The 21,882-nt window shown below is 42.2% G+C and overlaps 1 protein-coding gene across 9 annotated transcripts in view; it reads right to left on the minus strand.

Moving 5' to 3' along the window:
* Positions 1 to 21,882, minus strand: part of MTMR1 (myotubularin related protein 1) — a 65,366-nt gene that overhangs the window by 40,711 nt on the left and 2,773 nt on the right. For 2 of the 9 annotated variants that reach the window (XM_087859548.1, XM_087859546.1), the window contains exons 2-6: positions 18,272 to 18,377; positions 7,532 to 7,555; positions 6,915 to 6,941; positions 5,341 to 5,391; positions 1,316 to 1,391 (exon numbers count right to left, since the gene is read on the minus strand). In XM_087859548.1, coding sequence (XP_087715674.1) covers positions 1,316 to 1,391; positions 5,341 to 5,391; positions 6,915 to 6,941; positions 7,532 to 7,555; positions 18,272 to 18,377 — 284 coding nt within the window. Of the gene's footprint in view, positions 1 to 1,315; positions 1,392 to 5,340; positions 5,392 to 6,914; positions 6,942 to 7,531; positions 7,556 to 8,278; positions 8,359 to 17,383; positions 17,437 to 18,271; positions 18,378 to 21,882 lie in introns of those variants that run through there. The other 7 variants (XM_087859547.1, XM_045805106.2, XM_045805107.2 and 4 more) reach the window with 7 other exon arrangements.

A 21,882-nucleotide genomic window follows, 5' to 3' on the forward strand; every position in this document is an offset into this window, starting at 1 on the left:
TTCCAGAAGCTAAATGAAGAGTTTCAGGGTGCTTGGGTGGCTGAGTCAGTTAAGTATCCGACTCTTGATTTCAGCTCAGGTCATGATCTCACGGTTGTGAGACTAAGCCCCATGCAGGGCTCTGTGCTGGGCATGGACTGTGCATGAAATTCTTTCTTCTCTCCCTCTGCCCCTCCCCCTGCCTCTCTTGGAAGGAAGGAAGGAAGGAAGGAAGGAAGGAAGGAAGGAAGGAAGGAAGGAAGGAAGAAAGAAAGAAAGAAAGAAAGAAAGAAAGAAAGAAAGAAAGAAAGAAAGAAAGAAAGAAAAGAAAGAAAGAAAGAAAGAAAAAAGAGAGAGAGAAAGCAAGCAAGCGTTTCAAAACCACCGATGGGAGAGGCAGGGTCCGGAGCCACGGACCAGGATACTCAGCGGCAGTACGGTTTGGAGGCCCTGGGAGAGCCCAGCTACTCAAACATTCTTTTTTGTTAAAGATTTATTTATTTTAGAGAGTGAGAGAGCGAGTTGGGGGGAGAGGGACAAGCAGACTCTGCGCTGAGCCCAACATGGGTCTCAATCTCATGACCCTGGGCTCACAACCCTGAGATCACAACCCAAGCCAAAACCAGTAAACCAACTATGCCACCCAGGCGCCCCTCAAACGTTCTTCACACAAGATGATTATACATCCTTGGGAGGGAGCCATGAGGGAAGAAGGCAACACTCAGTCTAGCAAATTAGACTGTCCAGCCCAACCCCGGCAATGGTGAGATGAAAAGATCACACGTAGCTGCCCTCCCATCCGCCTATGGCACAGTGTACTACCTGCTGAAATGCCTGGCAGTCCAGAGGGAGCATGGGGGCACTCTATTCATGCCACTGCCCTTAAAACGCAGGGTGGCAACACATGCTCTTTTTCTTGTGCTCAAATTGTACTTTCTGGAATCTCATAAGCCGCTGAAATTCTTTTGCCAAGTTCCCAAAACTGTTATTAAGATATGACATAGATCTTCTGTCAATACATTCTTATAGTGAAGGGTTCCAATGAAGCATTACATTACAGTGAATGTCTAATCAGCCTTCAGTTCTTCATGAAAAGTCAGGCCCCTCTTCTGTTGGTGATGCCACCGAACACTCAACTGGAACTTAGAGTGACCCTATATAGTCTTCTATCTCTTAAGGTCACAAAGACATCAATAAGAATGAATAGACCTAGTCCATTTGTCCCCTAATTAAATTGGTTTGGCTGATCTCCAGCACATACATCACCCATGCTCGCAAGTAAAGTGCCACTTCATTTTATGGCTCTCTATAAGCAAAGTGTACTCATTAAACTTACCAGTGGCCTTGATGGATTCTCCTGGAAACAGTGGTGTTTCTTCCATCTGTGCCAGCTTATTTCCGTCTCTTAGAGCCTGGCAAAAAACCAAACAGGAGTAAATCTCACTTTCCTGCTGTATACCTGGGAAGAATTGTGGTGTTCTGTGTTCTTGCTATACGGCTACAGAAGCGTGCAAACTGTATGCCCCCTCCCCTTACAAGACAATTTCAAAGCTCAGCATCACAGGACACCATGCTGCATTTTCTAGCAAATTGTTACACATATTTAAATTCACAGTTAGAAAGCATTAATACAGAAATGGCTTGACATGACAGATACTGTAATCACTACACAGACAGCTATTATAAGGTGCCTACAGATTTTGGAAATGAGGTCAGAAAAAGGTTACCTTCCGAGCATGAAACTAACACAAACGAAATTAACATTAGATGTAGGTGCTTAGCTAGCTGTAGAAATTACCCAGGCTGTAAGCACTAGCTAGCGTGGGAAACCCTGAAGTCTAACTGAAGTAACCAGGGAGGTGATCTCATGGCAGTAACATTACTAAGGAAAGCCCTAGGCTTTTGTACTGCAGCCCAGCTACCTGTGTGCATGCACAAAGCATAGAGGTGTGGGGCGGGGGGGGGGGGGGAGTAGCGAGTGGGCTCGTCAGTGTGCATCCCATCCAGGCCATGAGAGTGTGCTCTCGCCTGGCAGACAGGAGTACGTCCATCACTACCGTGGAGCAGGATATATTCATTGCACCGATTCCACGCTCACCAAGCAAATTGCTAATGACTTATCAGGCTTCCTGGCTATGATGATACTAGGAAAATGATGTCTTAGATGGCTGTAGAGACACATGCCCACATTTCCAAACGTCCAGATTGGCCCTGCTGCCCACTAGCCAGTTTCTTGTAACTTTGGGTGGATATAGTGTCAGATAGCTCAGGAAAGCTGAGAAAATGGAGGTTCGGACTACAAAGCTATGGACCAGAGCCTGAACTCGGGGCCTATTCCAAGTTACTGCCACCCTGTGACATGCTGCCAAGGAAACTGGTCACTTTCTCCTCGGCATCTCTGACATAATGTGTCATGAATACGAATAAGGTGTTCAAAACCCCAGCAATTCCCAAGCTGCGTTTCATAGAGCATTAAATTCCCAAGAGACGTGAATAGGCCTTTTTTTTTTTTTTTTGTCAAGTTTGGGTAATGCTGGGTTAAAGAAAAGCTAAGCTGTGGTTTGTTTTTTTATTTTAGTGACAAAGGTCTTTTAGCATATTAATGTACACCAAATCAGCAAGAGGGCGCTAGAGTATGCTGCATTTCCCATACCGATCTGATCAGCGGCGGCTTTCTCCAAAAAATAGTTAACATCGGGAGGCCACTAGTGTTCAGCAGAAAACTGGTCAGACAATACTATGTTTTCAGCATAATTTTGTAAAGCAAAATATTTAAAATGGATATCTTTTATAATTCTAAATTATTGAAAATTCAAAACAAATTTTTTTGCATAGTTGTAAGAATACTTCAATATGTCTTACTAATGGTACTTAAAGGTCAATTTAAAAACCCTATACAGGGGTGCCTGGGTGGCATAGCGGTTAAGCGTCTGCCTTCGGCTCAGGGCATGATCCTGGCGTTATGGGATCGAGCCCCACATCAGGCTCCTCCGCTATGAGCCTGCTTCTTCCTCTCCCACTCCCCCTGCTTGTGTTCCCTCTCTCGCTGGCTGTCTCTCTCTCTCTCTCTCTGTCAAATAAATAAATAAAATCTTTAAAAATAAAAAAAATAAAAAATAAATAAAATAAAAATAAAAACCCTATACACCATAGTTTTATCATTTTTATAAAAGAAACAAAGGAAAAAGGTCAAAATATAAAAAGCAAATTCCATGCTAAATGTTGGTTGGGGTATGTCTGATCTAAAGGGAGGGTACAAAATCCTCCTTATCAAGATACATTATTAAAATAATACAGATTAATGGTTCATTATTACCTCTGAACAATTTTTTTCAGTTTGATGTTTTGGTCTAGATTGATTTTTAAAACACTTCAGCCAAAATTTTTAGGGACATAGAGAATCGTTAAAGGGTAAATGAATTGTTAATGGATTCATCTTTATACCCACACCTGATCTGGAAACATCTTTTATCAATAGAGCATAAGCCAATACTTATATTTCTAAATGTCCAGTTTTAGAAATACTAACAACATCACCAATCGTAGAGCCCTTAATTTGAAATTCTGCTTTCTTTTGCCTGAACCAGTGATTAATTTTATAATATAGTTACAGTGAGAAAGCTAGTTCAATCAATATCTAAGTTTAAAGTTACTTCAAATATTACACTGTTAAAGTTTATTTTAATGGTTAAATCTTATCATATATAAACCTAAATTCCTTAATTTATATTTTAAAATAAATGGGGATAGGTTATTTTGAAATATATGTACTAAAGCAAGCTGTTCTAATCAACTGAGCTGGAAGGGGAGCGGGGAGAGGCGGGGGGCTGTGATTCACTCTAAGCTTTATAGCGAGCCGCATCAAATACTTTCAAGCCCTCAACACAGGACTAGCTACTAAAAAGTTGCAGATGGGAGACACCAGTGACTGAGACCATTCTGAGAATGTACAGGGCTCTCAAGATTGAGGGTGAAGATCAAACATACCTCTTTTCTGATATGATGTCAAATTTGGTTTGAAATACCTGTGCATTTATATGAGGCATGAATGTGCTGGTGAGACATAGTGAGACAAACCTTTCACTAATAATAATTCAATCCGATACATGCTTTATAAGTGATGGAAAAGCAACTATCAGAACAAAACGAACGATCCCACTACTTCTGATTTTCCCATAAAAGTTCGATTTTGTACAGGAAACACATTTAGCTTTAGCATAGGAATTCAAGAGAAGAATGGTTTCTAAAGGCTCGTTATTTTGTGAGTACAGTAGATTCCCTTAATAAAGCTGGTGTTAGGAAATGGGACTTACACTTGTGCTACATTGAGCTTTGACTGCAACTACCAAGTTGCACAAGACATGATTTGACCCTTGATTTATCCAACCCATGTACAGTATAATCAAAGAACGGAATATTCTTGTGGACAAAATTTGATCTCATGAAAACACTCATTCCTCTTGGTGTCTCTGCTCCACGTGTTGCCCAATTGAGGAATTCCTTGTGGTGATCTCATCCAAATCCTGTTCCAGTGACCCTGAAAGTCCAGCAGAAGGCCCACCAGCTCCCTGAATTTGTCCCGGAGGACTCCAGCCCACCAGATGGCCCTGGCCTCTCTGTTATTTTTCTCATAATGAATCGAAGCTGCTGGGTGGACAGTTTCTATAATGGCTGCATGCCAGAAGCAGTGGTTTTCAAATCGGGCTCTTCAAGGTGCTTCCAGGGTCACCAAATGAGCGTGGGTTGGGGAAAGGCACAGCTGAGCACGGGGGTAGCTGGCCATGCTTCCCTGGAGCTGCTCTGCTGAGCGCTTTCACATATGGACATTCTAAACAAGCTTTGGAGAAAGTTCTGCTGCTTTAAAAGACTCCAGAGGGTCTTGAGGAACTGAGCAAAGAGTAAGAACTCAAGAATCTTGATGCATGATTTTTTTCTTCTAATTAACAAATATAAACGATATGGACTCATTCTCCAAATACCTACAAGGTACCAGGTACTATGCTGGGCATGGACTGTGCAAATTTGAATAAAGCACAGTCTACCCCCTCAAGGAGCACCCTTAGCATATGCATCTGTCGATCTCTGTAAAGGCATTTCAGAGTCCTGTTGTGACTAAGGCTCCTTACCTCATAGCTAACCCTATCTGGGAAATCCGAGGCACAGATGAACAAATTTCTGGTTGATAAAATGTTGGATAAACCAATTTTTGCAAATAATGTCATAATGGAATCTACCAAACTTGGACAGGAGAGCATTACCGTAGTGGAAAGGCATTTGCTTGTCATCTAGAAATCTAGTATGAAATGGCTTCTAAATACACAATCTGTAGCTACAAACAGATGAACACGTAGAACTTGCCACCTGATCAGCTTCGGCTTCAGAAGGGTAGCCATTGTGTTCTTCCTGAATCTCCTGCACAGCACCAGGTGCATGGACAAGAAAAGGCAAAGAGGAGAAAGAGAAACACGTGCAAACAGACAGGTGAAAGGACAGAAGTTCTTTTTTAAAGAGACACTAAGCATGTAAAAGTTGACACACCTTTCACGGCTTTGCAAATCACAACATATTCCCCCTTGAAGTTAAGGAAATAACGTGCTGGCCATCTATAGCATCCTCAGCCTAAAATGGAGTATCTATTCTGTGTTTGTGTTGGGGCGGAAAAATGAAAAGCAAACAAACATCATGGATTTCAAAGACTGTACGGTCTTTTTTAAAATCAAGCAATACTATAGCATATGGCAAAGAAACAAAATAACAGACACATAATATGCTCATAGAACATAAAGCATACCATAGTAACCAAGGAAAGGGCAAAACCAAGCCAAAATACAAAAGCAGTTCATAGACATGTATTTTAAACACAGTAAGTACTCACATACTCTACAGAACTATTGTTCAGGGCTCAAGCCCACTAGCATTAACAAGCTTTCCACACACATGCACATGCACAGATTACATGCTGGAGACATACATACACATCTAATCTGTAAATCATTGCTAAATAAATGTTGTGCTTTACAAATCAATACCGTATTAAAGGTTTCTAATTACAGCATCAATGTGCTTCAAAGAAACAGCTAAAAGGTCATATATCTTTAAGTGTTTTCCAATCTCTTTAAAGGTATACTGTGCTTAATTTAACCTCTTCATAGAGTCAATTCGTTTTTGAAACTTTAAAAATTGGACTTTCGGTTCAGCAGGTGGTAAAAGAACATAAATGCTGAAGACGACAAGATGATAACCCCGTTTAAAAGTTGTATCAGCTCTCTGAGGCTGCAAATATTAAAATTTGGCATAGATATATTTTTTTCTTCATGAAACTCTGGTTCCCATGACTATATTTCTTTAAAAGGCAATCAGGGAAGAAGTAGCAAAGCTTTAAAAGAACGTACTACTTCCCCCCTTTCATTTTTGTCAATATGGTAAAAGAGCGACCTAATACATTGTCATGCTCTATCATCAGACTGAATTTACTACACAGCTGGTACTGCTACGCTTCAAAGCAGGGTAATTTTTTAAATGCAACAGTTTTTGAAACTTCAATTTTTTTAAATACAAAGAAAATGGAATCATTCTTTGATAAAATTTTTAAAAACAGAAAAATGAATGACTAAACAACAAAAAAACCACACAGTACTTGGAAGTCCATGCAAATGGGAAGGCAAACACTGATACTTAACAATGTGAATCAGTGAAAGAAAATGATTCCCACGAGCATAAGGAAACATGGTGAAAACAAGGTTAAACAGATAAACCAACTAGGAGAACAAGAATTTGACTTAACCTGCTTATTTTTGTACTACTTCATTGGCTTCAGTAAGATTAACCATTTTAAACTCAAGTCATTATTCTGTCAAAATCCACTTTATTTTCATTGAATGGAAAAAGGTTAATTTTCAACATCTGATACTCAGGTTCAAACGCATGCACATTACCAATCTTTGTCTTGCTTTATGCATATTCTGAAATAAAGGGAAGGAAAGTCATGAGGAAAACATAAGCGACAATCCACTACTCCTAACAGCTACATCTGTATTTTAAGAAATACTAAATGGGACTGATTCTGCTAAATTTATCCTCAAGACTCGCACTTGTGCTCTGTAGATTCAGCATGCAAACAGAAAGGTGACTTGAAATCTGACTTCGACAGGACGGACAGCAAATCACCACTGTGTTGGTGTTGTTCAATTCTTTAGCATGAGTTACATGGTAAGCGAGGTGAAATGAGGGCTCTGCAGGCCTGGCCATGAGCCCCGGCCATGAATTTCCATTTGGTCAGAATTCATGTAACCCAACAAAAGTCAGTACTGCACGCTGGCAACAACTTTAGCATCCTGCCCTCACACACACTGGCTTTCACTGCACATAAAAACACCGTGACAAATAAAGCATTTCTAGAGAACACTTAAAGCTATGACACAGCAGAGCAAGTTGACCTGAGTGATTCATAAACCCAGTGAGAAGGTAAAGAACACTAAATAGACTGAGTGTTCTATCAAGCACAGAGACGCACAAGTAGGAGGCCTATGTGCCGAAAACCACATATCCTTACCCTTATATCGGGCCTCCTGAAAACCTGTTAGTTAAAACACAGAACATCATCATCATGGACACATTACTACCGACCTGTGAAAGATGCTGTTAAGCTCACAAGCCCATCCCGATGGAACAGAATAATCCTCTAACTAAACCAACAACCAGATCAATCCTAACACATTTGCCCTCCAAGTTTTGTTCGCTATCAAATCAATCTTAACACATTTGTCCTGTAATTCTCAGGCAAGTCTCTGATTTGGAGAAACTTATTGCCCTTAGGCTAAGACAAACTACATTATTTTAAACACAAAACCCTTCTGTCAAGTACCATTATAAGCCATTGTGAACAGGCTGTGTTTGAAAAGTTCACTTGTGTGTGTGTTTGGAATACTGAATGCATTTTCCCCATAGAGACAATGATACAAAACAGCGGTTCTGCTCCCAAACCAGCCCACAGAAACAAAACGAAAACGGAACCCAAAAACCACAAAAGCCCCCACACTTGACCCAGAGCATGGCTCAGCTGTTAGTGCTAATGGTGTCATAAACACCCGTTAACCATAAATCTTAAGCTGGTTTCTATAGAAATTATATTTCCAACTTGCAGTCAGGACTCCAAAATGAAACTCCCTGCTGTGGCCTCCCCACAGAGAAAGGGGTGCCTGCCCCTCGCCCTACTGCATAGGGAAGAGGCAGATGGCTCTGCTGGGAGGGCAGGGGAGGGAGGGGAGGAGGGGGGAAGCCAAGCTTTATTTACCCTCACCTGTGACTTCTACTCGAACATGCAGTGCTCGCATTGGGGAAGCTCTGGCTAGAGAAAACACCCAGAGGACGGATGGAAAGTGAGGAAGACTTGAATGTCTGTTCCCCAATCCACAGTCAGAAATCCTACCATCTAACCACGGTATGTTCTATGGGAAACAGATCATTAAAAAAAAAAATCAGCGGAGCTTCCAATTATTACCTTTATAGGTTTCACTCAGGATAGATAAGAAGATCATATGAATACAAGGCTAAAGACTTCAAAAAACATCACTGTATCATCATTAAAATACCCTCTGATGTAGGTTCTGAATTAAGTGATGATACTGTAGCTCAGAGACCTAAAGCCCATAAATTCCTAAATATAGACTAAACTAAAAAACCTAAACCTGTCTTTTTTTTTTTTTTTTTGCAGGAGGGGTGATGGATATGTTTATCCTCTTAATTGTGGTGATTAAGAGGTGTGTACCTATCAAAATGTATCAAATTGTATACTTTAAATATGTGAATTACACCTCGAGAAAGTTGTACAAAATGAAGAAAATGCACGCCTATGTTAGTAAATAACGCAAAATGGGGCATAGATGGCAATATGAACTCAAAATAGGTCTCCCTTCTCTGACCATGTTCATTCCCTAGTGACAAACACGTTTAACTGGAGTGATTTCTCATTCTGAGGATTGCCTCCATAACCCTAAATAAGGTTACACCTCTAATTCTTGATTTGTCAACTTTAAACAGTGTCTATCCATGTCCCATCCTAAAAGATGAGCAAGTAACTTTTCTCAAACTCTTATCTCCCTCTTTCAATCTCTCCTGATGAAAATTTAATTTTAAGTTCCTTTATTGTTTTCCCTCGGCAGCAGCTGCATCATAAAAAAATACTCATGGAATGATTTTAAGTGCCATTCTTCTAAGCACTTGGTACATATTAACTCATTCTCAAAACAACCTTGTGAGATAAAAACTATCATTGGCCCCATTTTTTGATGAGAAAACCAAGACACAGGTAATGTGGTAATGAGGCAACTCTATGTGGCTTTAGGATGGGAGCTTCCCACCAGAAACAGCAAGCCATGATTAGAAGCTTCGAACTTTTGGCTCTACACGCCCCCCTCTCCAGAAGGGAGAGGGCCTGGAGAGTGAGTTAACAGATCATGCCTATGTGATGAGGTCTCCATAAAAATCCCAGTAGTATGGGGTGCAGAGAGCTTCTGCTTCGAACACATTCACATCCCAGGAGAGTGGTGCCTCCCAAGTCCACAGGGACAGAAGCTCCTGCACCTGGGACCCTCCCAGATCCTGCCCTGCGTATCTCTTCATCTGGCTGTTCAACTGTCTCCTTTATCATGTCCTCTAATAAGGTGGTAAACATAAGTGTTTCCCTGATCTCTGTGAGCTGTTCTAGCAAACGAGCAAAATCAAGGAGGCAGTCCTGGAAACCCCCAATTTGTAGCCAAGCTGGGCAGAAGTTATGGGGAATTTAGGGGCCTACTACTTTCATTGGTGTCTGAACTGAGGGACAATCTAGTGGGACTGAGGCCTTAACCTGTGGGGTCTACACTAACTCCAGTTAGTGTTAGAATGGAACTGAACTGTAGGACACCCAACTGGTGTTGGACAATTGGACAGTGGGGGGGGGAACCCACACATCTGGCATCAGAAGGGTTCTATGTGTATAGTGTGAGTAGCAGAGAGGTACACAGTGATTTTTTTCCCCAGACAAGAACCAAGATATAAATTTGTATAAAAGTTTGCATTGGGGTTAAAACTCCCTTCCTCTGCTCTCAGGTTCCTTTCAAGACATCCTTTGGGCACTCCGCACCAGAGAGGCGAGGGCTCCCGCTGACCACTCGCTCCTGGTAAGGAGGATGGGGTGCTCTTCTTCGCCCCTCCGGGCACTCTGGGATCTGTTTGCCAGCACACCAGGAGGGTAGGTCCTGCTCTCCCTGGCCGGTGGCGAGTTTGCCTGTGTGAGCCCTGCCCTGAGGAAGAGGCCACAGGTGTCTACAGCTGCCTCTGGGGACATGTGTTTAATTCTGGGCCCACCGTGACCTCACACCTAAGCCAGGCTCTCCAAGTCAGCTTTGATCAATTATTGTGGTCTAACACTATTTGGCTCCTGTCTTAATTCTGTTTGGCTCCTGTCTTAATTCTTCATAAGGTAATAGCTGACACCACTAAACTCCAACAGTGTGGAAGGATTTCAGGAAGTTTTCAAATGGAGCCAGTGCCAGTGATACAAACACCAGCAAGCAGTTGTGTCAAAGGTGTTGTGCTAGACGTTTCACACGTGTCAGCTCAACCCTCCCGACCCTCCCAGCCACTGGGAAGGAGACACTATTATCCCCCTGAGACAGATGAGGGAACTGAGGTAGCAGGAGGTGGAGTAAGTCACAGTATGTCACATGGCCAGCAACAGCAGAGCGGGAATTCAAACCCAAGCTGGCTGGTTTTAGCACCCATGTTCTTATCCTCAATACACCGCCCCCCCATCCTGTTCCCCTTCTGAAGGTTGACAAAGGCCCTCACAGCTTAATGCCCAGAATGTTCTGCTCTGTCCTCTTCACTCCTTTCACCATGTCTTGTTTACACATCTATTTCAAGCCTCACCACAGTCCCACTTGAACTATATGTTTTGGGGGTCTCTTTCCCCTATTAGGAATTCCGTGCAGCCCAGCCCCTTGCACGTAACAGGTGCTCACATCATGACTGTGGAAGTGGACGGGTGTTCAGCAATCAGACCGTGCTCTTGCAGTATTGGTTTGTACCTACACACACATTTGTGTAGGGAGAGCAGAGTAAAGGACGACTGCGTGTGTCTCATGCATAGGCTGCCCTATTTAATACATTAAACCTCTGCTGTAACACCATTCATGCCGATGAGGACACTGAAGCTCGAGAAGGTTCAATAACTTGTTGGGCAGCTCATCAACTACAGGGCTGGGACTCAAGGCAAAGTGCTCTGAATCCAAAGTTTATGATCGTTTTGATAAGCCACATAAGACAATTCTAAGTCAAATAAGTATCAGTGTTTTACAAGTGACCTGTTTAGAACTTATGCGTCTAAGGGGCTTCTTTTCAAGAAAAGACTGTGATACTGAAGTAAAAACACCACTGTTTCTATTTCAGGCATGAAGCCTACAAACAAAGTAATTGCACTGTAGTTATCAGATCACTACAAAATGAGTTAAAAAGAAGAGGTTTGTACCCTGCTCTGAAGAGTGAACTGTTGGCTCAGGAGATCATTCCTCTTGCTGTTGGTGTCTTAATAACCAGAATTCTACCTAGCTTGGTGGTCACTGACTAGCTAGAGTCAGAGGCCCAGGGCAGGTGAAGACAAATCTTAACAGTCGTGAAAATATAACCCCGGTCTTTGGGGAACCGGCCACACCTGAATTTTGCCTGACCCCCTTTGTCAAACTCTAGCCTGCAACAGTCACTTTCCACTCTCTGAAGCCCTCCGGGAAAGGTGATGAAGGGGCTGTTCATGTTCAGTTCCACCTGCGATGAAATATGCTGGCCCCAACTGCCACTTACGAAAGGGATGAGTATATTGTAACTGAACTAGTAAACTGAGATCTGATAACTGCTGATATCCTTCACTAACTAAATTCTACCATCTTTACTAGCATAACTTTGTTTCATTTAAATAATACTTCTGATATATCATGAGTTTTAGACGTATTAAACAAGATTTATTTTACATGCAATACAGAATCATTCAGCAGTCTGTAAAAATTTTGACTTTTTAAAAATTAAATTTTAATTTTGAGATGATTGTAGAGTCACATGCAGTTGTAAGAAATAACAGAGATTCCATGTACCATGTCATTCAATTTCCCCAATGGCAGCATATTACGGAACTACAGAACAATGCCAGCACCAGGAAATTGACACTGATACAATCAAGATGCAGAACAATGTCATCACCAGGAGGATGCCTACTGTCACCCTTCTGTAGCCACATCAGCTTCCCTCGCAGCCCCTCCCCTTCTTAGCCCCTGGCAACCAGTAATCTGTTCATGACTATAATTTTGTCATTTGAAGACTGTTACATAAATGGAATCATATAGTACACGACCTTTGCAGAGTGGCATTTTTGACTCAATGTTAATTCCCTTAAGACCCATCCAATTCTTTCCTCTGTCCTCTCTACTGGGCTATTGAACACATGCATTGAAGTTTTTAAATTTCGGTTACTGTATTTTTGTTTTAAAATTTCCACTTGGTTCTTTTTTATTTCTTTGCTGAAACTTTCCTATTTCTTTTCTCTCGCTTCCTCTGTCTTGTTTCAAGCATATTTATAATTGTTTATTGAAGCAATTTTATGATGGCTTCTTTAAAATCATTTTCACAGAACTCTAACATCTGTCATCTCAGTTCTGTCACGTATTCATTCTCTTTTTTCATACAGTTTGAGATCTTTCTCTTTTGTCGTATAGCGAGTGATTTCCAATGGCCATCTGAACATTCTGAGTATTAGTTATAAGAGTATGGATCTTATTTAGACCTTCTGTTTTAGCTGGCTTTCTCGGACACTGCTGCAACAGAAGCGGGGGTACCGCCTCGTTACAGCCAGGTAGGGGTACAAGAACCCCCCCAGGTACCCTACTCAGCTTCCATGGACACCAGAGGATGGGGGATTCCTGGTTACTGCTGGGTGGGGGCAAGAGTTCCAGCTCCCCACTAGGCTGCTACGGATATCTCCCTGGCTGGCAGTGGCATGGACACCTCTTTACTGCCCCCGACACGGCCTCCACTGACACCATAGCGGAGGCACAGCCTCCTTACCAACGGGCGGCCATGAAAGTCTGAGTCTCCACTAGGCTTCCTCCGACACCACCACCACATGGATTTGGTGTGCCTCATTACAGCCTGGCAAGGGGGGGGACATCAAAGCTCCCAACTTGGCCTTTCTGGCAGGGTGGGTGTGGGGCCACAACTTTTTCTGTGGTGTTTGGCTGGAGTACAGTGGTGAGCGCCTACAAGTTTTCTTTTTCCTAGGCTGTCCCTTTCCTGGTCCTTTGGCTTGAGAGAGTAGGCTTTTACTGTCCATGCCTGTTGGCATTTCTGGGTTGCTGGCTTCTTCAGCAATAAGTCTGGACATATGTGGCAGAAACAAAACCCAGGGACTCACCGCAGTGTCATTCCATGGGTCCTGAGATGCCTGACCAGTATGCTGCCTTCTACTTTTTTGGAGCACTTATGTTTATTTTATATCTTATGTCCAGGGTTTTGGGTTGTACTTAGCATGAAGAATAGGAAAACATACATTGGCTCCATCTTTCCAGAAGCAGAAGCTGCAATCTTGTCAATTTTAAGTTTTTAAATTCCAGTTAGTTAATATACAGTGTAATATTCATTTCAGGGGTAGAATGTGGTGATTCATCACTTCTATAAAACACCCAGTGCTCCTCACAAGTGCTCTCCTTCATCCGCATCACCCATTTCACCCATTCCTCCATCCACCTCCCTCAGCAACCCTCAGTGTGTTCTCTAGAGTGAACAGTCTATTTTATGGTTTGCCTCTTTTTTCCCATGTTCATCTGTTTTGTTTCTTAAATTCCACATATGAGTGAAATCATATCCTATCTGTCTTTCTTTGACTTATGAAATCTTGATATTTTTAAGAAATAATTTTTCCCCACAAGTAACCCTGGGAGATAAGATGGTGCTTTTCTATTGCAGTGGTTACAAACTGGAGGCCTATTGCTCAAACAGGCAGTAGGAGGGTGTTTTTTAAATTGTTTTTAAGGGAACATGCTGTTCTCCATTGCCCCCTCCCATGTCTGCCTAGCTTGTAGACCTTTGTTTTTGCAAACTCCGATTTAATAAATAGATCATGAGGCCATGCTATCAACAATGGATTATGGCCATGGATTCTGAAAGATCATGTTCGAGCTTCTCTTTTCATAGACTAGTACTCAATTTAAGAAATGTTAACTAAAACCTAGCTCAAGCATAATGAAGCCTTTTCCATACACTGCATCTTACTTCCCTCCAAAGCCCTTCTGGAAATGTTTGTTTAGGATCCAGAATTTACTCACCATACCAACTTGTTAAATGATAACACATAGTACAGAAACCTCTCTATTTTCTCTTTTTTCTTTCAAATGTTTAAAGAAAAGATCTAGCTACTGTGTGTGCATGAATGAGGGAGGAGAAACGAGAGCAGAGGATTAGAGGTGATGATGGTGATGATGAGGTCACTTCTACTAACAGCTCCCAAAAAGTTTCATTACAATTTGTAACCGTATTATTTCATCTAATCTATGGAACATTACATTCAGATCCTGTTCTTAAAATCTTTGACAAATTAGAGAGAGACTTTTACTCTTTGTTAGCCTAGTATAAGTGAAAAGCAACTGAGTTGAGTTGGTAGTGGGGCATGGGGAGAGGGTCCAACAAAACAAAACATTTTATTACATTTCTAGTAATCTTAATGATCAGGCAAATCTTCAGCATGACTTGGTATTAAAGCATACATTTATTAATTTAGTTGATCCACAATTCAACATAATGGCTATTTACCTTTTAAGCTAGGACAATGTTTCCCAAACTTCTGTCATTTCACATACCATCTCTACAAGTTTGGTTTGCTCTATCTCCACATTGCCTATACTAATATTAGTATTTATATTGACTTTAAATCAACTCCTTTTTCATACTTTGCCTAGTTCTACACAATCACATCCATTAAAACACAAGTTCAATGTGCTACTTTTTCTAACACATATTTAAAATAATTATATAACTGTGAACACATGTCCACAGACATACCATCTAAGTTTATCTCATGTGATAAAAGTGATAGTCTTATCATAGTTTGGGTGATCTGACCCTGAGCCTATTGTCAATTTATGATATGAATAATAAAACTGTTCTCAAAAACCTAACGAGTTGCTAATTATTCAGATTTGTAGGAATGTACCAGGAAACGTATGGTCCCATCACCAATTTCAAGAGCTATAAACCTAGGAAGCCTAGCGTTTCAGATTTTTTATACCTAAGAAATATATGAGGCCCTTGGTTCCACACCTACAGAGATTCTGACTCACTGGGCAGGATGGAGACCATAGAAGCTGCATTTTTACAGACACCCTGAGGAGTGCTGATGTGGGAAAACCCAAGGGCCACATTTTGAAAAACAGTGGACAGGGCAGGGGAACAAAATTTTCAATGCACTCTAGCTTTTCAATGGGATAGCTGTCCTGCTAAAAAATCCCAAGTCCAACTATGTGATATTAAGCAAGTCATCTGACATCTCCGAGCCTTGGTTTCCTCATCCATTAAATGATGATTACAATAAAAGCTATCTCATTTGGTTGCTTTAAGGCTGAAATGGATTATATCTCAAAAAGTATTACAAATCCAACAAAAAAAGTATTAGAAAACCATGAGCCCTATATGTGCTCAAGGGTTGCTGAGGAGGATGTAGCACCACCCTCAGCAGCCTACAACAAAAAAGACAATCAGCATTTCAAACCAAGGTGCAAGTGCTCAGCTCTACAGAAACACCTGCTCCCATTTAATTACTGACATCAAGGTTAACCTATAATAAATTAACCCCCATATTGTGTGTGGGTTTTAAATAAGATATCTGCACAGGAGATAATTTGAAATATTATTGATTGATGACTGCAAATTAAATCCTCAAGGAATTGTGTCTGGACCATCAGGAAAGACAACATGCAATGGCTCCCATGCCGTCGGTGTTCCACGGTCCCATCTTGGGTATTCCGATTTTAAGAACTACTTTATAAGTAGCATATAAAATTAGCCTTATGGTTTAGAAACATTTTACACTTTTATTATTTAAAAAACTCTTCTTAGAAAAACTCCTGAATTATAAATTTAACTCTGACTTCACAGACTTGGCTACAGGGCAAATATAACAAAGACAATTAGAAAACATGTTCTCTTATAATCATTCATCAAAAGCTTTAGCTATGATCTGACGTAGGTACCCAAAATTCAATTTACAAAATATAGAAAAGCCTTATTTTTTTTCCAGAATGCCATCTGTTAAACCATTCCAACATGAGCTAATTCTGTTACACAAAATTTGTAAATAGACTAAAATTTAAAAAAAATGTAGTTGCTTCGTGTTAAAGCACAGATTCAGTCTGATCTATTAATGTAGAGGTTAGAAAGCTATGCATACAGTCAACATTCAGCCTTTTATAGAACCCACACAACACTAACAAATATTCAAGCATAATGAAAACATTACACTTAACTCCTAATTGTCCGGAAAGAAAATCATTCCAAGGCCTGAGAGCTATTCTCCGCTAATATGGGTTCTTGAGCCTCTCCACTCAGTGGGGCAGTTTCTCAGCTAAGACGGGGCACCAGGGCCACTGGGACTGGTGGGGTCGGCAGCTGCTCAGCGACCAGCCACTCAGGCATCAGGGATGCGGCAAATGCTCCTCCCACCTGCAGCTGGCATATCTGCCCAGCTGGATTTGGAACACCAGGAACCCCAGCTGGTCCCACGTGGACAAACATGAAAACCAGATAGCAGGGAAACCTACTGAGAGTGACATACTGTCGTCACTCTTCTGGCTGAGCAGATTATCCAATTTCTACTAATCCAAAGCCCTGCCTTCCTCTGGTAGTCCTAATCAACAGCATCAGATGGCTTGGATGAAGTACAGCATGATAGCCAAATTTCAATTATATGGCCTCTTGAATCACTTTCTGCACTTGGTGCGTTATGAGAGAGAGAAAAGAGGAACGGAGGCCAGAGCCCTTAAGCAAGGAGCATGTATTAAGAATTAATTAGGATCTTTATTATAGTTCTTGAACTGTCTGTAGGACTTGGTGCCTGGCAAGGACCATGATTTTGAGAGATTGTTGACTGAGGGTAGTCTGGGATACCAAATGTAGCTCACCCATACTTGTGAAAATCTACTATCTTTTACAAGCAGGCACAGATAACTATAACAAACTGAAACCGCAATTCAGGCAAATGCTACTACTGCAACATAAGCATGGTTTAATAGTTTGTTGACATTAAAACAAGGTTAGTCTTAGCCTTAACAAAGATGAAGCACATAAGTTTTTAATTTGTTAATTGACTCAACAAGTATTTACTGAGCACCTGTTATATTCCAGGACTGTGCTGGGGAAGCAGTGGTGAGTAAAAGAGCCCCAGTCTCTGCTGACAAGGAGCTTATCACTCTCAACTTGAGAATAAACAGAGAATACAAATTAAGGACCAAAAAATGAGGCTGCCCATACAACATTCTGGAGTTGTGCAGTTTTTTGCATTGTAGTATCACTGCTAGCGCTGACTACCCACAGGCAGTACCTAAATACAGACGCAAATTGTGAAGGTGGGGTACTGACTATCAGACATTCTCTGAAGTTCAGAATATGATCGAAGAAAATATAGGCATTTATTATAATAAAATGTAAAAACACAATATGTAATACAGTTAAATAACCAAATGGAACTGAATTTTTAAAAAAAGGATCCTAAAGACAGTTTTTCCTCTCAATTACAAAACCATGAGTACATATACAAGGTTCTGGTAAAAATTCTCCCCTGAAGTTCAAATCTAACAGAAAATCATTCACCCTTGTTCCCAAGCAAATGTTTGTTGAGCATCAAGGGGCCAAAGTCTCACTCAAATTAAAAATGCAAAGCTTCCAGGGGCACCTGGGTGGCTCAGTCGGTTAAGCAGCTGCCTCTTGGTTTCAACTCAGGTCATGATCTTGGGGTTGTGGGATCAAGCCCCACGTTGGGCTCCACGCTCAGCACGGAGTCTGCTTCACATTCTTTCCCCCTTCCTCTCCCTCTGCTCCTCCCCCCGGCCCCCATCCCACACACATGTGCTCTCTCTCTCTAAAAATAAATGAATAAACAAAATCTTTAAAGACACGCATGCACGCTTGCTCTCTAAAATAAATAAATAAACAAAATCTTTAAAGAAATGCAAAGCTTCTTGGTACATTGAAAATGAATTAAGGACTCAATGCTGCTTACCTTGTAGTCTCTGGATACATTTTCTGATGTCACTGAACCTGAAATCTGACTAGAAATTGTAGCAGCTATAAGCTGTTTACACCATTCAACATGTGATCCTGTAGGACTAAAAGAAATAGTGTGATTAAAATATTTTAAGACTCAGCTCTCAGTGAAAAAAAATGAGCACTGACTAGGGATATTTGTACTTTTTTTTAGAAAACAAACTTTTATCAGACTATTTGGTTACCTTTACATTTAATATAAGAACTGAAATACTGACAATCAGGAAGTAAGATTAGGTTCCAGGCTGATTTTAAATGAATCAATTTTTTTTATGTTTAAGAGTCTAGGCATTAGACAGTTAAGCATGTTATTCTCTATCATTTAATGGCATTTTACTATATTACAACTATATGGAGTGAATATTCTTAATGTAATGTATATGGAATATTAACTCTAAAGTGAAATAGTTGTTTTATGGCATATGTTTTTCAAATAGACTTTTAATGGAACAGTTGATTATGTGAGTTTAAAAAGACCAGATTAGACAAATGACATCCTGCATGTAGTAATAATGCTACCTTACATTTCTGTAAGTGCACTGACAGCTTACAAAGGCTCTTCCGGTCTGTTATGATATCACAGCCTCAAAACCACAGCATGATAAGAAGGCAGATCAGGGACCAGCCAACATGTTTCTGAGATGAGAAAACTGAGGCACCAGAGGTGACCCGCCCTATCAGAACGTGGTGGGCCTGGGGCGCCTGGGTAGCGCAGGGGTTAAGCGTCTGCCTTCGACTCAGGGTGTGATCCCAGCGTTATGGGATCGAGCCCCACATCAGGCTCCTCTGCTATGAGCCTGCTTCTTCCTCTCCCACTCCCCCTGCTTGTGTTCCCTCTCTCGCTGGCTGTCTCTATCTCTGTCAAATAAATAAATAAAATCTTTAAAAAAAAAAAAAACGTGGTGGGCCTGCCTCCAGCTCCACTGAGGCTGTCCTTCCAGGACACAACACAACCAAGAGTGACCGACTCACTGAACTGTAAGGCAAAACAGAGGCCAGCCCCACAGAGGCCAGCCACTGCCTTATACGAGAACACAGTCCTGCAAGGAAAATGGCATCTTCCGCTTGCATGGTGCTCTCTGCATTTCCACACACCAAAGCCTCATAGTGGCCCATTTTACAGATGAGAAAAGCAAGGCTCCAGCATTTGACCAAGGTCACATGACTGGTAAGTGGTCTGGCTGTGCCCACCTGACCTAAAGGAACACAGAAGCAGACTAGGCAGTGAGGGAATTAAAAATTGCCCCCAAGGGGCCAGGCTCCTCATCAAAGTACTGAAGGAATCAAGCAAAGGGCAAAAGATGCTCATTAAAGTTCACCCTGCAGGTAGCTTTCACTGTAAAGATTGTTCCAGACCTATAAAAATCTCATCACTAATTAAATCCACACTCATACATTGGAAAGACTGAAAAAAGTGGAATCCCTAGGCAGTATGTGAAATAACCTAAACAGTAAAATGAAGATATCTAATGTTCTCTACTAGTGATCTAAATTTCTGCCTCTGATCAAGAGAGCCCAGGGGTAAGCAGCAGGGCTGAAAACATAAGTAAAAACATGCACTGAATGAGCAGACATTCCTATCATATGTCATAAATCTATTTACTACAATTTCTAACTGAGAGGAAAGGAGGGAAAGGGGAGGGATTTTAGTTTCTTTTTTAAAGGCTAAGTCCCCTTTATTGCCAGTTATATCATACTTTTCTCATCACAATGCCTTCTTCCCTGCCAGCACCCACCCCTGACTGCAAATCTAACAGTAGGAACCTGCCTGGTCACCCACTGTGGGTGACCTGTTGTTACCATCTGCCCAGCATCCCTTCCTCCTTCTTCTGATAAGGACACTTCTCTACTGGGGGAAATTGTACTTCCCCACTTCACAGGATTCTCGGGGGGGAGGAGAGTGGGGCTAAACCTTGCTCTTCCTGAGAAGACTGTAGGGGAGTGACCTGGACCAGGCCAGTCCCAGGCTTTCCTCTTAGATCCCAAGCACCGCTGGAGGCCACTCCCCACCCCCACCACCTTGAGGAACCCACAGAGATAAAGAATGGGACAAGAAAAAAGCAAGAGATGAGGAGCCCCAACAATGCTGTGTGCAACTCTGGCTCCAAATGTGCCTGTGGCCATCTTTCCTCGTCTGCAGCAGCAATGTGCACCAAGACATTTCCTTTTCGGCTTAAGTTAGAATGAGTTGTGTTTTTTGTCACTTGCAACCAGAAGTGTCCTGGCCAACACAGTCACAAACAGCATGGTATAGTGGGCTGGTAGACAGGAGGCTTGGATCCGAGTCCTGCTTCTGTTACTAGCTAGCTCTGTGACCTTGAGCAAGCCACATCCTCTTGCAGGACCGCAGCTTTGTCGTCATGAAGTACAGTATTCAGGAGAGAGGGGAGGGCTCCTCAGTCCGTGGGGCAAGGCTGAACCTTGCCAGGTTCCACTCTAGGAGTCACTCTTCAAAGAAGAGTATGAATCAGAGCCTGTCACGATGGCAGATCACAGAAGGCAGGCCAGGCCCCCCTGTGCAATCTCCCACCACTCTCCTGGTAGTAAGAACCACCGGCAGCCTGGAGGAGGCCAGCTCTGCTTCTCCAACCTGGATTCTCCTGATCTGGATTCCCGCGATCCAAGGAGACATCTGTACTAGTCGGTCCTGAGACCCTGCCAACTCAACCTGTCGAAACCAGCATCAGGTGCTCAGCCTGCAACCCACTCCCCCATCCCTGTGTTTCCTAGGTCAGGGAAGAGCACAGTCAGTTAGTTACCCGGGTACCCCATGCCCAAAAGCTGGGGTCGACCTTGGAGCCCGCCCCCCACTTCAGTTCACTCTCACATCTGAATGCTCACCAAGCCACGTCACTCTCATAGGCTAGGATCCTGAGAATGCACCTTACTCAGTTCCTAACTGCAACTCCCTTTTCCAGACACCCATCATTCTTCTGTGTTCTCCTCCTGCCTCCTGAATTTAGGCCCCATCTCTAGGCCAAAGACTCTCAAATTTAGGTCTCCAGCGCCGACAACACCCCTGAACTCCAGGTCCATATAAACCAACTGCCTCTTTGACCTCTGCTCTGAGACATACAACTGGCATGTCAGAACCAGTATGTCTAGGGCCGAGAGCCTACTAATTTCCTAACCATGTTCCTTTCAGAGGCTTCCTCATCTCGGCAACACCATTTTCCCACAAGCCAAAAATCTTGGCATCTTGATTCTTCTCTCCTACCCAACAACCAATCTTCAGCAAACCCTATTGGCTCTACCCTGCAGGTTTTCTTCAAATTATATCTACAATCTGACCACTTCTCCCTTCCTCTACCCCAATGCTCTGTCTAGGCCACCATCCTCTCTCACTTGGATGACTGTAATAGTCTCCTACCTGCTAGTCTCTCTGCTTCAACCCCTTCCCCCCTTTCAGTCTGTTGTCCACAAAGCAGCTATAGGGAGCTCACTGAAATCTACACCAGAGTATGCCACTCCTTTGCTCCAAAAGCCCCAGTGGATCCCCACGACTCTCCACCATCTGTCCCTGTGACCTCTCTGACCTCAACCCCTACTCCTCTCTCCCTAGCTCCC

Source organism: Ursus americanus, chromosome X (assembly GCF_024610735.1).
Source record: "Ursus americanus isolate L20-20 chromosome X, mUrsAme1.1.p, whole genome shotgun sequence".
Taxonomy (NCBI): Eukaryota; Metazoa; Chordata; class Mammalia; order Carnivora; family Ursidae; genus Ursus; species Ursus americanus.